General features: G+C 44.8%; 1 protein-coding gene across 1 annotated transcript in view; it reads right to left on the reverse strand.

The window, feature by feature from the left end:
• PKD1L1 (polycystin 1 like 1, transient receptor potential channel interacting) overlaps positions 1-16,904 on the reverse strand; it is a 446,216-nt gene that overhangs the window by 124,649 nt on the left and 304,663 nt on the right. The window contains exons 44-46 of the mRNA XM_029587088.1: positions 14,889-14,995; positions 13,401-13,617; positions 3,637-3,810 (exon numbers count right to left, since the gene is read on the reverse strand). Of these exons, the coding sequence (XP_029442948.1) occupies positions 3,637-3,810; positions 13,401-13,617; positions 14,889-14,995 (498 nt within the window). The remainder of the gene's footprint in view (positions 1-3,636; positions 3,811-13,400; positions 13,618-14,888; positions 14,996-16,904) is intronic.

Below are 16,904 nucleotides of genomic sequence, written 5' to 3' on the forward strand. Positions count from 1 at the left end.
ACTCTCTCCCCCCACACAAGCTCACATTCTCTACACACACAGAAGTTCTCGCTCTACATGCTCTATCATAAACACATACACACACATATAAGCTCTCACTCTCTCACCCCTCCCCAGGCTCCCATTCTTATACACATAGAGACACAAACCCAGGAACCAATTCTCACCCACATACACACATTTAAGCTCCCATTCTCACCTACCACATGCACAAGCTCTCATACAGACGCACACACACATAATCTCACAAAGTTACACACACATGCACACACAAACAGGCTCTCAGACACACACAGGCTCTCACTCATTCACACATACATACAAGCTCACACACATCATGGTCTCCTGTTACCATCGGGCCATGGTGAGATGAACTCCACCACGGCCCCGAGGACCTCCTGCTATCTTTGGGCCATATGGCCCGCCGATCTTCCTGCTTGGGGGGGAGGGAGCGGAAGCAGAAAGATCGATGGGCCGTATAGCATCAGGCAAGGCCGCGGGCTGCCGGCTGGTTAGGCTCTACGGGCGACCCTCGGCCTCTCCTGGTGCCATTGGCCCACCATCTCCCCAGGTGTGCCATGCACACCTGGTTGCACCAGGCCTGGCCTTGCAGCTCCGGCTCTCCTCTTCACCATCTCGGGGATGAGATCCTGTGGCAGCCTTGCAGCTCCAGGTCTCCTCTTCGCCATCGTGGGGATGGGATCCCACAATGGCCTTGCAGCTCTGGCACTCCTCTTCGTCATCATGGGGATGGGATCCCGCAATGGCATTGCTCTAATAGGAGTCTTCTGGTTGGGTGGGCCTGGGTCCAAATTGGGTGGGCAACTGTCTACCCAGGCCCACCTATGGTTACATCACTGGTATGTACAGAAGACTTAGCAGCATGATCAGTTGAAATAGAGCCCAGGTTGTCCAATGAAATACATTAATATGATGTTCAATACCCCAGGGATGATAGAAAATGTAAAGATTTCCAAAAGTAAGTGCATGCATAATGATTTGCTATATCCTTACAGTTAAAAAAAAAAATCTTTTGCATGTCCATTTAAAATGAAAGCTATGAAAAGCTAAAGTATCAAACCCTTACAATGGGGGCCATCCTTAAAAATCAAGTAAAGGAGGAGATACTTGATTTTTCTGCTACACGCAAGGCCTCTGACACACATTTATTTTTAACACGGGATGTATGACTCTTGGCTGCACATTTTCTGGTGACTCAAGCAAATGATGTTTCTAAAACAGAAATCTTGAAGGAGAGGATTCAAACACAAAGGTTTTGGAAAACAGCTTTTTCTAAAGTATAGGGCTCACCATAAAGATTTAGGACCCCTATAAAGGGAGGCCATGCCTTATTCACTTTATACTGCTAAAGAGATATCAAGCATCCTATCTGGGAATAGGGAAAGTAACCACTGTATAACACAACAAGATTGGCAAGGGGTGCTCCCTTTGGGAGTTCAGTGGAAGGCCAAAGACATTCTCTGTGCATCTCTCCACCTTGGATCCTGCGTCATGGCTTTGTCTGGGTGTGCATGAGAGTCAACTTGTTCCAAGCTTAATTCCTTCCAACAAATCTAAAACATGGTGAGGCAGATTTATGGATGGATTGAACAGAAGGACACACACACACTATTTGTGCTCTGTTTGAATATCATAAAGAAAATATAGGGAGGGTAATTTTAAAACTCCATGCATACCAAGGATTTTCAAAGCGAACTTATGCACAGAAATTTGCTCTAAAAAGTCACACAATAAGTGGCCAGGTGCATGCAAATGTTATTTTATTTCTATTAGAATTTTTTCATAATTCAAATAAGCACTTATTTGAAAAAGAAACATAAATGTGCATACAATAAATAAAATTCCCAAAAATTACAGTATGCATTTCAAATGAGATCCACAATCACAGAGAGAATCCAGCAGAAAATATCACTGGAGGATGAATCAAAGAAATTTATCAGCTAAGTATACAACTTGTATCTCTCACCAATTAACAACATTCCCATGATAGTCACCAATATGTAAGAGATCCATAATCAGTAAAGGGGTAAGTTTCAAAGGAGTTACATGTGTAAATGTATTATACTATCATAGCAATTTTCAAAAGCCATTTATTCAAGTAAAGTGCACTTATTTGAGTAAAACCCAGTTTTACTCAAGTAAATGTTTTTAAAATCAGGCTCTAAATGTGGAAAGCTAAAAGGAGTTAGTTAACATGGACCAGAAGAACTCTGTCATATGGCAGGTGGGAATAATAGTGGAACAAAGTAATCATTAAAAAATTATTTAAATGTGGATCAATATTAATTGCACAAGAGCTTAGCATAAGATTTTCTAAATATGCTAGTTTTACATGCTGTCTCTTTTTTTTTTTTAGTCTTCTTAATAAGTAACAAGTTGAAATAGTTTATTCTCACAGTATTTTGTCAAAAACACAGATATGTTGACTTACAACAGAGAGACTGTGAGGAAGGTATCTTTGTATAAATCTTTATCTTTTATTTACTGTGATAGTATTTGCCTTTGCTGATTTATACAATATTTGCTGTGATACTATTTGTCTTTGCAGATTTTTACCATATTTTACAACATTTAATAAATCAAGTATTTGCTTTTACAAATTTGTATCTGTGTGTTCTATGATACAATATATCACCAAATAGTCCACCATTTACAGTAAGCCAACAAACGGACAAGTTGTCCATAGGGTTGCCAATTGGCGACAGCTTTTTAGGACTGGTTGATCTATACCTGTTTTTACCTTATTGCATGTTAGGACTTATTCTGATTTTCCTATTGCATTCCCTAAGAAAAGAAAGACTATAAGTACCTGCATACAGGAGAGTAAAACCAGGACTGGATCAACCTGTTCTGAAAATCTGGAACCAGTTGGTAACCCTAGTTACTTGTCCTAGATATTCAGCAGGATAAACATTCCACTGACTATATTCATCTAAGTTTATCGGCTTCCTTTAGTCTGATAATTTTAAACCTAATCAGCCAGCCATAAAAGTTGTCACTTAACTTAACCAGATATGTTCAAAAGATATCCTGTTAAATGGCACTTGTATAATTAAAAAAAAAAAAACCCCAACAACTTACTGCAGGCCTCCTGGCCTGATTCTCAACTTCCACTACAAATATCTAAAACCCTTGCTGGCCAAGGACCCCAACCCATCCAATTTTAAGCAATAATGAAAATATCAACTCCAGCCCCCGTGCCCCAGGAAATAGTTAAAAGAAATAATGCATCCTCACCAACTCTCTCTCTCCCCCCCCCCCCAACTACTGCAAAGTTGCCCCATATATGGCCCAGGATCACAGTATACTGAGATGTCGAACACTTAGAGCATAGCTCTGGGAAGCCACGCTGGGTTGGATAGTTATGCTGATAGCTTATGCTTCCAGCATGGCTGCCCAGACCCATGCTGGAAGCTCCCAGAATTGCAGCATACTATGATGCCAGACGACACTAAACGACGGTGTCTTAATTTCCCATGGAAGGAGATGGTAGAATGTGATCTTTTAGAAGGAAAGATTTTTGTGCAAATGGCCTAAATGTTCTCAATGAAAAGCTTTTGTTGAACACAAGGGCTGGACAGGATAGTTATATAGGCACCGTACATGTTGACCCACCTCTTCCTCTTTCCAGTGAATAAGCACAGTGTTCATGCCCATGTATCCCAGAAGTAAGACTAGGCACATCGTCAACCTCTGCGTGCGAGTAAACCAGCTATAGGAAGGTCGGCTGTATACTGAGCCCCAAAAGTGAAAGTCCTCTAGATATTCTGTCAATCTGCAATAGAAAAGCTAATACAAAAACAATGAAACAGCCATTGTAACTATTTCTATAGGAATTTTGTTATGTACATTAGTTTATTCATCCAATCACTGCAAGCCCCACCATTGTTTGGTGGGGCTTGCAGTTCTGTTCCTCTTTATATAGTCATTCACTACTTTCTAGGAATAGGGCAAACCCGGTATTTGTGAGCCAGCCCTACATTGAGGCTCTAGTGCTGCAGCTCCACAGACTTAAGTTTGAATCTACCAGCCATCAGGGCCAGTTTGAGTCAGCCACATCACAAAAGCAATGCACTCGATCTTGGGGGGGAAGGGAAAACAGAAAAAAAGTAGCCACTACTACTGTGCCAGCTTTCCATCAGCTATAAAACAGAGGTGCTGAGGGATCATTTCAGAGAAGATGAACCTAGCACTCGGGGTTGGTCAGGATTCCCATTACCATCCAGGTATGCTCTGTGGAGAAGGGGGATAAGAGAGGGGGAAAAAAATATGTGTGTGGGGGGGGGGGGGGGAGACAAGAAAGGGTTATATAAGTATGACCAGATATGTCTGGGACCTGCATTTGATGCTGATTAGCAAACTGTTTAATTCCAATCCTATAACACATTTGCTTATAATTTTTGCAAGTGGTCTTTGCCTATTTTCTTTTTGCATACATTTGGTAAACTACACTTCTGTGTAGTAATTTTGTGTTAAGTCTAAGACTAGCGTGCAGAACTCTAATTGAGAAATCAAGGTTTATAAAATGGCACTAGAGGAAGAAAAGTCAAAACTAGATCATGATATATCTTTTTTAAAATTTCATACACAGCTTCATTTACAAAACAATGTTCATAATGCATGCCATGCTGCAGACACACAGAAAAAGGTTTCTCGGTCTGAGACAGAGGATCACAGAAAAAATTCATCCTGTTCACATCTAGAGCTGTGAGCGTGGCTCACAGGCTGGAATGGAGTGCTGAAGCCAAGTTAGATATATTGTTTTCAAAATAATTAGAACAGCTTTTACAATGATATTATGACTGTGCTCATGCTCATCATTTGCTGGGACCATAGGAATGAAACAAAAGATGAGAGCAGATAAGAACCAATTGGCTGCATCTAGTCTGCCCAGTTTCATTCTTGGTGCAATGCCCTAGCCCTCATTACTATCCAGCTTTCAGTTCACTTCTTCCGAATAGGGATCCTTTGTGCTTATACTAGACTTTTTCAATCTAGTTATAAAGGCAGTAACCTCAAAGTCCAGACTTTTTATAATAGCGGAGGAGCAGGAATTTAATTTACAGAAGTTATCCTTTTGTTTATGTAATATAGCAGACATTTCTAATTGTCGCTGGGATAAATTCTGTCCAAGAAACTGAAACATCTTGTGAATATTCTGAATTTGTTTGAGACAAATCTTCCAATGACTTAATTATGTCTACTATTTTTTGAGAAAAAAATACTGCAAACCTCTGACATGATTCCTTCAAGTGGACTATAGGATTTTGAACTGGAGCCTTTGATACTGTCTGTACAATGTCAAACAGTTCTTGCGGGTGTGAAGCTGCAGCAGAGATCCGATCTGAGTACCATTTACATTTAGCCTGATCTATACTTTCTCTGTAATTGCTTAATTTAGTATGATAACACTGGTAAACAAATTTCTGGGAACATTTTGGGGTAGATTTTAAAAAGGTGCGCACGGCTGACATGTGTGCACGCTACCCAGCGCACGTACATGTACACCTGATTTTATAACTTGCACGCACAAGTTATAAAATCAGGGCTCGGCGCACCTCCTTGCACGCACTGCCTTCCCCCGTTCCCTCCCCCCTAACCTGACCTTCCCACCCCTTCCCCTAACCTTTCCTCCCCCTAGCCCTACTCTAACCCCCCCAAATATTTTATTTTACCTTTTGCGCCTGCCTCCAGGCACGCGATCCTCCAACACAGCGGCAATGGTCACTCTGTCCGAGGTCTCTGGCCCTGCCCCCGGACCGCCCCTTTTCATCACCGGGCCTTTTTAAGACAATTTACGCGCGTAACCTTTTGAAAATCTGGCCCTTTGTTTCCTCCACAACTTCGGTGAAACAAGTAGATTTTAATAAGCTGAACACAAATATGCATTTATTATGTCTATATCACGTACCGTTTGCCAGAAAAGTGCGATATACATTAAGCATTGTTACATGTCTGTAGCAGCATAACCTATAATGGCAATGTTGGCACCAGAAAACAAAACTAAAAATGTTTTGCCGCAGATTTTCATTTGTAATCACTGTCACCCAGCATGGAGGTGTTCCACTTGCCTTGATATCGTTTCTCCATTTTGACAATGTCTTGATGAAACCTTTCACCATGTTCATCACTCACAGCACCAAGGTTGTCTGGGAAGAAGTCCAAGTGGGAATGAAGAAAATGTATCTTCAATGATATGTTGCACTTCATCAATTTGTATGCCCGAAGCAGATTTTCAATCTGTTTGACATAATCTGCTGCCTTATAGTTGCCTAGAAAGCTACAAACGACATTCTTGAAGGCTGTCCATGCAACACATTCTGTACCTTGCAGAAGGCCATCAAAGTGGCTGTCCTTCATCACAGCTCGGATTTGTGGGCATTGAAAACACCTTCTTTTATCCTGGTGTTACTTATGTGTGGAAACATTTGCCGCAAATAATCAACTGCTTTACTTTGCTTGTTCATTGCCTTAACGAAGTTTTTCATCAGCCCAAGTTTGATGTGCAAAGGTGAAAGAAATATCTTACTTGGATCCACCAATGGGTCGTGCGCAACATTCTTCTGCCCTGAAACCAACTTCTTGCGGAGAGGCCAGACTTTTCTGACGTAATGCGAATATCTTGCTCAACTGTCCCACTCACAAAAGAAGCAACAATACTTGGTGTAACTAAGCTGCAGACCCAGTAGAATTGCAACTACCTTGAGATCACCACGCAAATTCCAGTTTTATCTTGACTACTCAATGTGGTTCAGCAGTAGCTGCATGTTCTCATACGTTTCTTTCATATGAACGGCATGTCCGACAGGTATTGATGGGTAGATATTGCTGTTGTGCAGCAAAACAGCTTTCAAACATAAGATTGATGAATCAATAAACAGTCACCATTCTGTTAGGTCGTGGTCACATCCGAGAGCACAAAACAATCCATTGATGTCACAGCAAAAAGTCAGATTGTCTACTTGGTTGAAATATTTTGTCAAATCTTCATGACGGCTGCAAAATACTGAAATTTTCATATCAAATGACAAAAGATTCCATCCTTGCAGCCTTGACCCAAGCAGCTCTGCCTGACTCTTTGATAAAGCCAAATCTTTGACCAGATCGTTCAGCTCTGACTGAGATATTAAATGATTGCTGGATGTTGATGGCACAAAGTCAGGAGCAGCTGCAGCTTCCATCTGTGATGGCTCGCCATCATCGCCTACCTCCTCATCCTCGTCATCAAGTGTCCACACCGCTGGCGGTTTTGGAACAAGAAGACTGTCATCATGCGGCACTAGTCTCATTGCCGATGCAAGATTAGGGTACTCAAACTTCATGTTCTTTGATGAGTATCCTGACACATTCGTTATGCAGAAGTAAGTCAGTTATATGATCTTCCTGTTCCCTCCATATCATTGGGATGGCAAACGTTATGGATGGTCGCACACCTTTCAGCCAAGCTCGCAGACTTTATAGGAATCTGGCAACCCAGCCACACTTTCAGGAACCCTACCACCTATCTCCCATGTTTGCCCAGCATCTGTGCACTGGGAGGTAGGAGATGCTGGGGAAGGATGGGAGATAGGTGGAGGATGTGTGTGTAGTGCCCTAGGTGATCCTTACAGCCTTGTTCCTTCTCCCCCAGCCCTTCCCACATGCAATTAAAAATGATGCATTAATAACAGAGCTTACATGAAAACGGACATCAAAGTACAGTCTTCTGAGGAAAAAATCACTTACAAATATATGTATATATTTACTTGCACTACTTAGGTACCAATCAAAAATTGTTTCAAAAAAGACACTTGGAAGTCATATGGTATTTGGCCTACTATAATACATTTTGGGTGTGGGCTTGACCCTTAGACAGCCATAAGTAAATTGAATTACAATATAGTAAACATCCTATATAACTGTCAGCCTTCAAACAGTAAACAGTGTTGCCTTCCTACGAAAAAGGCAATACCGCAAATATTACACCAGGCCCTAAAACACCAATACACCTGCTATTAGAAAACAGAACAAGCCAAGCAGCTATAGATCCCTACTTACTAGCAGAATGCAGACCGATCTTCACCAAATACAGAATAAAAAGAGACCTTGAAACATAAATAGAAACCTACAGACAAAAACTGAAAAGGAAACTGCAACAAAACAGACACCGTATGTAGTGCAACAGTGGAAAAACTGAAACATTACCATTCCTCACAAAACATTAAACAATAAAATCAAGAAATATAAAACAATCATAACAGTAAAGCCATACTAATAAAAAGAATACATATTTTTAAAACAGGTGACAAACAGAACATCTAATAAACATTTTTTAAAATTTCCCAAACACCAATAAAATATTTCAAAACTGCAGACCCATCAAATAACACCCTTTAATTAAAACTAATAAAGATTAAATATATTCCTCACTCTCCATACCTGGGAACCTTTGGTTTCTAGTCACCCTGAGATTGTCATGGACTTGTGGGGGAGAGAGACCCACAAACTACCGTATTTTCCGGCGTATAAGACGACTTTTTAACCCCTGAAAATCTTCTTAAAAGTCGGGGGTCGTCTTATACGCCGGGTATCGTCTTATAGGGCAGCGGTTCTCAACCAGTGTGTCGCGGCTCCCGGTGTTCCAGTGCCCCACTTGTGCTTCCCTTCTCCCTAGGGGCAGGACCGAAGAAAGGAGAGACGATGCACGTCACTGCTGGAGGTCAGGCCGGCAGGGCCAAAGAGAAGAGAGACCTGTGTGCCGCCGAAGAAAGGAGAGACGCTGCGTGCCACCGCGGGAGCCCAGGCCGGCAGGGCCGAAGAGAAGAGGGACCTGCGTGCTGCCACAGGCGGGGCCGAAAAAATGAGAGACGCTGCGCGCCACCACGGGAGCCCAGGCTGGCAGGGCCGAAGAGAAGAGAGACCTGTGTGCTGCCGCCGGCGGGACCGAAGAAAGGAGAGACGCTGCGCGCCACCACGGGAGCCCAGGCTGGCAGGGCCGAAGAGAAGAGAGACCTGTGTGCTGCCGCCGGCGGGACCGAAGAAAGGAGAGACGCTGCGCGCCACCGCGGGAGGCCAGGCCGGCAGGGCCGAAGAGAAGAGAGACCTGCGTGCTGCCGCCGGCGGGACCGAAGAAAGGAGAGACACTGCGCGCCACCGCGGGAGGCCAGGCCGGCAGGGCCGAAGAGAAGAGAGACCTGCGTGCTGCCGCCGGTGGGACCGAAGAAAGGAGAGACGCTGCGCGCCACCGCGGGAGGCCAGGCCGGCAGGGCCGAAGAGAAGAGAGACCTGCGTGCCACCGCTGGCGGGACCGAAGAAAGGAGAGACGCTGCGCGCCACCGAGGGAGGCCAGGCCGGCAGGACCGAAGAGAAGAGAGACCTGCGTGCCGCCGCCGGGACCGAAGAAAGGAGAGACCCTGCGCACCGTGGGAGGTGTCTGGGAGAATTTGCATGCCACTGGAGGTCAGGCCACAGGTGGCTGAGAAGCAGAGGCCAGGTTTATTGGGCCAAACTATGAGAAGAGGCTCCATGTGAGCTTGTATGTATGTGGTAGAATGGGTGCCTGGGTGCATGAGTGAGAGCTTGTGTGTGTGGTAGAATGGGTGCCTGGGTGCATGAGTGAGAGCTTGTGTGTGTGTGGTAGAATGGGTGCCTGGGTGCATGAGTGAGAGCTTGTGTGTGTGTGTGTTGTAGAATGGGTGCCTGGGTGCATGAGTGAGAGCTTGTGTGTGTGTGTGGTAGAATGGGTGCCTGGGTGCATGAGTGAGAGCTTGTGTGTGTGTGTGGTAGAATGGGTGCCTGGGTGCATGAGTGAGAGCTTGTGTGTGTGTGGTAGAATGGGTGCCTGGGTGCATGAGTGAGAGCTTGTGTGTGTGTGGTAGAATGGGTGCCTGGGTGCATGAGTGAAAGCTTGTGTGCCTGGGTGCATGAGTGAAAGCTTGTGTGTGTGTGGTAGAATGGGTGCATGAGTGCGAGCTTGTGTGTGTGTGGTAGAATGGGTGCATGAGTGGCAGTATGTTTATGAGTGGTTGTAAGTGACAGAGTATATGTGAGCTTGTCTGTAAGTGGCAGAACATGTGTGTGATTGAGAGAGACTGGTCAGGGAGGTGACTGGTGTGTGTGTGTGTGTGTGTGTGTGTGTGTGTGTGTGTGTGTGTGTGTGTGTGTGTGTGTGTGTGAGAGACTGAGACTGGTCAGGGAGGTGACTGGTGTGTGTGTGTGAGGAAGAGATACTAGTTAGGGAAGTTACTGATCTGTGTGAGACAGAGACTGATTGTGGGCCCTAAGGAAGAAGACTGTGAGGACAGAGCTTCAGCAGCTACTGCTGCTTCTGGTGAGTGCTTTTTGCCTGCAAGGGAAAGGAATAGGAGAGTTTCTGGAGAGGGTAAGTAAAGGCAGCTTTTAAAGTTTACTTTTCTTGATTGATTGCCATTTTAATTATTGGGTGTTATATGATGTGTCTGCTGTTTTGAAATATTTTATTTATATTTGGACAATTTTTAATAATTATGAGTTTTTAAATTGTTGGATGTTATTCTCTTCATAGCTGTTTTGAAACATTTATTCTGCTTATTAGTATAGTTTTACAATTATTTCTGTGTGGGGATCTATAGCTGCTTGCTAGTTCTGTTTTCCTAATAAGAGGTGTATTGGTTTTTAGGGCCTGATATATGGTATTTGTAGTGTTGCCTTTTCATAGATAGGGTTGCTCCTGTTTGAATGTAAAATTATTTTTTTTCTTAAAAATATGTATAAAAAAGGGGGGGGTCGTCTTATACGCCCAGTCGTCTTATACGCCGGAAAATACGGTATCTCCTTTCTCTCATAGGCACACACTCTAACATTGACATACTCTCTCTCACTCACACTCCTTTCCTCTCACTGTTACATGTATGCTCTCGTGCATTCCCTCCCTTTCTCTCCTACACACAAGCATGTACTCTCTCAAGCACTCCATCCCTCTCCTACTCATACACATGCTCTCTCTCTCTCATGCTCTCCCTTTCCTACTCACACGCATGTGCTCTCTCTCTCATGCACTCCCTTTCCAACTCACATGCATGCTCTCTCTCTCTCATGCACTCCCTCCCCTCCTACTCACACACATGCTCTCTCTCTCTCATGCACTCCCTTTCCTACTCACATGCATGCTCTCTCTTATGCACTCCCTCCTACTCACATACATGTTCTCCCTCAAGCACAGTCATCCTCTCTCTCCTATTCACAAATATGGCACTCTCTCATGCACTCCCCTTTCCTACTCACATGCATGCACTCTCTCTCTCATGCACTCCCTTTCCAACTCACACACGCATGTGCTCTCTCTCTCTCATGCATTCCCTCCCCTCCTACTCACACACATGCTTTCTCTCTCATGCACTCCCTTTCCTACTCACATGCATGTGCTCTCTCTCATGTACTCCCTCCCCTCCTACTCACACACATGCTCTCTCTCTCTCATGCACTCCCTTTCCTACTCACACCCATGCTCTCTTATGCACTCCCTCCTACTCACATACATGCTCTCCCTCAAGCACAATCATCCTCTTTCTCCTACTCACAAATATAGTACTCTCTCATGCACTCCCTTCTCTCTTATACACACACACACACACACATGCTACCTCACTCATACACACTCACACCAGGGTCTCTCTCTCTCACCTTCCTTCTGCTACCAGCTGGATGGACTTTATTTCTTTGGCTATCAGCCCTCTCTCTCTCTCTCCCTCCTTCCTTACTTTGGCTGTGATGGCCCCTCCAGGCCTCTCCCCTCTTCTATCACTGCTGCTGTGTGCCCCCGGTAATGTCAGGCCTAATTCTGTTTTCCTTACTCACCTACACCCTCTTTCCCTTTCCTCCCCCTCCCCCCTCACTCATCCAATGTTCTTCCTCTTCCTAGAGTTGTCTTTCTGCGCGGGGGGGGGGGGGGCAGGGGGAGGAGAGAGCCCCGCTGGCACATGGATCTTCTTTATTTTCTCTCCCTCCACTCACCCCTCATATTCCCTCCCTCATATTCATTGCCTTCCCACCTTCCATCTCATTCTCTCCCCTCCCTTAATTTAGGCCTCATATTCCATACTTTCTGCCTTCTTTTCCTTTTTTCATTCACGCTACTCTTCAACATTCTCCCAACCCTCTCATTCACTCCTTTCACCTCGCTTCCTTACTTTCCCTCTCATCTAGTCGTGGTCCCCTCCCTTGGGTCTTCTTTTGCTGGCGGGGCCTGGCCTTCCCACCAGTGGCTCTTATCTGGGCTGGGCCTAACGCTTTTCTTTCACTGGCGGGGCCTGGCCTCCCCGTCAGCGGTTCTTCTTTGAAGTGCCCCGACACCAGATGGACTCAGCGCTGGCAGGGAGTCCAGGTCCCGCCAGCCCAACAAGCATCGGGGCTGCTCCAGAGAAGACTGAAGACTTCGGGTCGGCTCCCGATGCTCGTTGGGGTGGTGGGACCTGGTCTCCCCGCCAGCGCTGAGCACCTCTGGTGTGGGATGCACTCTTTCTGCCCCACCGGCATGCCCATGAATTGTGCCTCACTTCCTGCAGGGGTACTTTGGAGGGAGGGGGGGTGTTGCTGCTGTGCAGCTATCCTGCTCGTGCTGAAGGGCTCGTCACTGCGACACAGCCACGTGACACCCTCAATGCAAGCAGGAGCAGAGGAAACAACGTGATGAGCTAGACTGGTCCACCGGGGGAAGCCCAATCTCCCGACAGGCCAATCCACCCCTGGATGGGCCTATAGTTTGGAATGCCTTGGGTGTTAAAGTAAGAGAAGAAAGGGATTTGAAGAGTTTTAGAAAAATGTTAACAACCTTCTATTTTACCGAGGCTCACTTGTAAGAAATAATGGTGATCTGATTTTACTGCAATGTTTTTTTTGTTCCTCTCTGTTTTATTGCTAAGGCTAGTGTATTGTTCTAAGTTATTCTGAATGTTGACATTGTAATCCACCTTGAATAATATGTTTGGATGACAGCAGCATATAAGATTTATTAAATAAATAAAAATAAAAGTGAAATATGTCCTGCATTTTGTCTTTGGGGGAACAGTCTAAAAATATGATTCAATTAAAAGTAAAATAGGAACAAATAGGAGGAAGCACTCAGAGCCCAGGAACTATCAGGCACTGATGAGCAGCGGTAACTCACTGGTGAAGTTGAACACAGCCCTGGAGGGAGATATTATCGTATCCCTTCACTGCCGCTTCCGATGCCTATGAGGCAACAGTGTTGCTAATCAGTGGATTCAGGCATGAGGAAAGCACCGTTACTATTGCAAATACTGTTCGGTGGCACATAAGCTTTGAGCCTCCCTCATCTACAAAGGCAGTGAGTAGGCATAAAAAGCAGGTCTTAATAGGGCAGAGGCTCATCAAGAGTGAAGACACCTAGCTTTTCTTTTTACCTTCCTGAAGCCAAGTCCACGGGTAACAGATGTGAGTTCACGTTCCACTTTCCCATCTCCCTCATCGACGGCCAGCCAGCACTCTGCAGGGAAAAACCAGCTGGAGCCAACCAGCAGGTCCTTGATAATCACATAACTGATGTACAAGCTGGGGGAATGGCCGCTATTGTTGTGCCAAAGATGGACTTTCCAGATAGGACCCAGGTTGTCTGGGATGCTGTGAGGTGGAAGGGGAAAAAAACCAAAAACAAACAAACCCCAAAACAGTCAGACCTGACATAGCTGCAGCAGTTTGCACTTTGACTGACAGCTCTTTAAACAATGCGATCAGTGTAACAGTACCAGTTAAAAGACAGGTTAATGGTTTTGGTTTGCGCACTCTGTAATGTTTTTCATAGCCAAACCAATGAATAAACAAAGCATGGATTAGCAACCTTTGCCAGCTGTAGTTTTCCCGCAAAATCTCTGCACAGTTGAAGACCAACAGTCAAATGAACTTTTACTTATTTTTTATCAGTACGTTCACACACTGTTTACTTGTTTCCTGCAGTTCTTGCAGGAAAACTACACTTCTTTCATTGATGGGCACAGGGCTGGTAACTATAAGAACAAACAGGGCAGCACAGCTCCTTGCTACGTTGCGCTCCCAGGTTCCCACGTTCTGAAAGAGTTATCCCAGGCTAGAGCAAACCCAAAACTTCAGAGGGAGAAAAACCAGTGGCAGGCACACTTCAGACATTCCTGCACTGCATGTGTAGGCCAAGCAAGAATGCTGGAATAAACTCTGGAAGGAACAGCCAGCCCTGCCATCCAAAAAGATCCCTAACGTAAGACTGAGATTTCCCCGCTCATTCGTTCCCACTGATTTATTTATTTTTTTAAATTACTGTAAGTTCCTGAGAAATTTCATTGTTAATTGCCATGCCTAGGACATCATCAGTCTTAAACAAAGTTATAATCTTTTATGCTAATATTTCACATGTGAGATATATATGTGTGTGTGTGTGTGTGTGTGTGCATCACATATTGACACTAGGTTCAAACTTCAGCTCCAGAGAAATGCTAAGAATGGATCTACACATGGGATTTCTCGGAAGTTGTATGGATATTACAGCCTCTTCATGCAGTCTTGTATTTCCCTAATGGCAAAACAAAGAAGCAGGAAAGGAAGATGCTCTTGAGAAAAGCTGCATCCTGCCCTCTCCAGGCTGGAGAGTTTTGTAGGGCACATGGAAGACGAGAAGGAAGGTACTGACTAACTGTGCAGGACAATACATGAATTGTGTGGAAAAGCTTGAAGAAGGAGAATTTGCAGGAGAAAACAAAAACAAAATAAACTCAGCAAAAGACATCACAAGGCATGGGGCAGTGTTGTTAGGGGCTGCCAAGAGAGAACCCAAGCATATGGGATGGGTGTCTTTCTTTTAATTTCAAAAGGAACTCTCTAGAATTGTCAGATACTGCGTTATCTAATATAAAAACCAATACCTCATAATAAAAGTGTGTCTAGAATTTCTTTCAAAGAGTGGTTTATCTGGAGAGTACAGTTCTCTGGTTTCAGACATGCCATCTTCCCCATGTAAGACAATGTGAACCTAAAACACAGAAGCACCAAAAAGACATATTCAATAAATTGTTTCTTTAGTTGATTTAACTTTTTGGAATGTACTTCTGAAAACCAGCAGAACCATTGCTTTTCCCGCCCCACCCGGCTTTCACTCTCTCTTCCCTTCTCCCCCTCTTCCCCTGCCCCACGCTGATAAGTGGCAAATGGAGGAGCGTGGCGGCGCTTTCAGCCGCGTCCCCCTCCTCTTCTGCCACCCAGCCTGACCACTGCAGAGGTGGAGGACGCGGCCCGATGTACCGCCACTTTCCTTCTCCTGCCATCAAACAGCTGCCTCTTGGACAACCCAGCCCCGGATCGCTCACAGCAATTCTGCGAGAAGGGAGAAATTTAAGACCTGGCCATGGCCTCTGCAGCCCATCCCATTCTGATACCTACGTGCGGAAGGCTCTTCTCTCAAGTATTGTACTTTCCAAATCCTCCCATGGCCTATTATGAGTAGTAGCGTTCATGCATATAACCAAGAGGCCAGGGGGAAGAGAAGGGAGCAGCAGCTGGCAGCACCGTAGTGGTGGCAAGTCACTCACCAACTCTGAATTTCTGGTCACTAGAGGCGAGCTGGCAACCAGAAATATGGATACTGTACTTTGTAATATGTTAACAAAACAAAGTGCAAACACTGATAACCTCATAGGAAGGGCACGTGATACATATTCTTCCCAGATGTGTACAGGCAGAGGGTGCATAAATGATTTTTTAAATTGCGTATTTGACCAGGTGGTTTCCTTCTTCTCCTTGGGACTTCCAGCTCAATCAGAACTGGTCTCCACTGGGCAACGGGCATCTCAGTCTTCATTAGTAAAGATCTAGGGATATCTCCCTACTTTAGAGACTTCCCTTGGCCCAGCCATTACTGGGAATCACAGGTATGGCATCAATGCTCCACTCAGTAAGGGTCACCACTGGGCAATGGCAGGGACTCCTTCCATCTCAGGGGCTGTGGGCACTGCCTCCGCAGCATCCCCAGCCTAGGCAATGAAAACCAGGCTTGGGAACTGGATCCGGACCTTCAGCCCGGGTCTTCAGCACTGGAGTGGCCTAAGGGAAGGTACAGAAGTACAAGTAAAGTTGTTCGACTTTCATTAGGAATACATGGTCACACAAGGAGCTTTCAGCATTCATGAACCATAACCATGCACAGCCTGCATCAATTATACAGTTCCTGGGGCACAAATCATCATCATTTGAATATAACACAAGAATGTTTCATGGCACATTGTCAGCACATGATTTGTCAAGAATGCACCACATTGTCATGAATTAGATAGAAAGCAATATTAAATTACTCAGCTAAAGGTATCAAAATGTCCCCAGCAAGTGAGAAGAGGATTGGGTAAATGAAAAGTAAGCTAGAAACATACTGGAGGCAATTTTCAAAAGTGCCTGCATTTATTGTAAAGGCCACAAGTAATTTTCCTTTCAGACTTTGTACCAGTTCTCAAAGGGGAAGCAAGTGTGGACTTTCCCTTTCGAAAAATGTCCCGGAAGAAAGCTCCTGCAGAGATTTGCACCTGCTTTTTCTGTGGACACTTTTTCCCTGAACAATTGATGTAGTTTTGAAAATGCACAATTCTGTGCGTTATTGCTTCCCCCCCCCCCCCCCCAATCCCGCCTCTGAGCCCTCCTACTTTTCTCATAGGTTAAAGCACACACATTGTTGATCCCCATGCATGCTTTAGCCAGGGAAAGGGTTGGCAATTGACAGACAGCCTACATATCCAGGGAAAGAGCTTTTGAAAACTGCCTTGTTTTCAATTTTCAGCGGGAATGAATTTCTCTTTCTCCCTTTTCACATGCAGAGAGAGATTTCTCCAAGATCTGGTACTACAATAGAATGTAACATGCCGGATTTCAGATACAAGTTCTTAAAACAAATCAGA

This window comes from Rhinatrema bivittatum, chromosome 2 (genome assembly GCF_901001135.1).
Source record: "Rhinatrema bivittatum chromosome 2, aRhiBiv1.1, whole genome shotgun sequence".
Lineage (NCBI taxonomy): Eukaryota > Metazoa > Chordata > Amphibia > Gymnophiona > Rhinatrematidae > Rhinatrema > Rhinatrema bivittatum.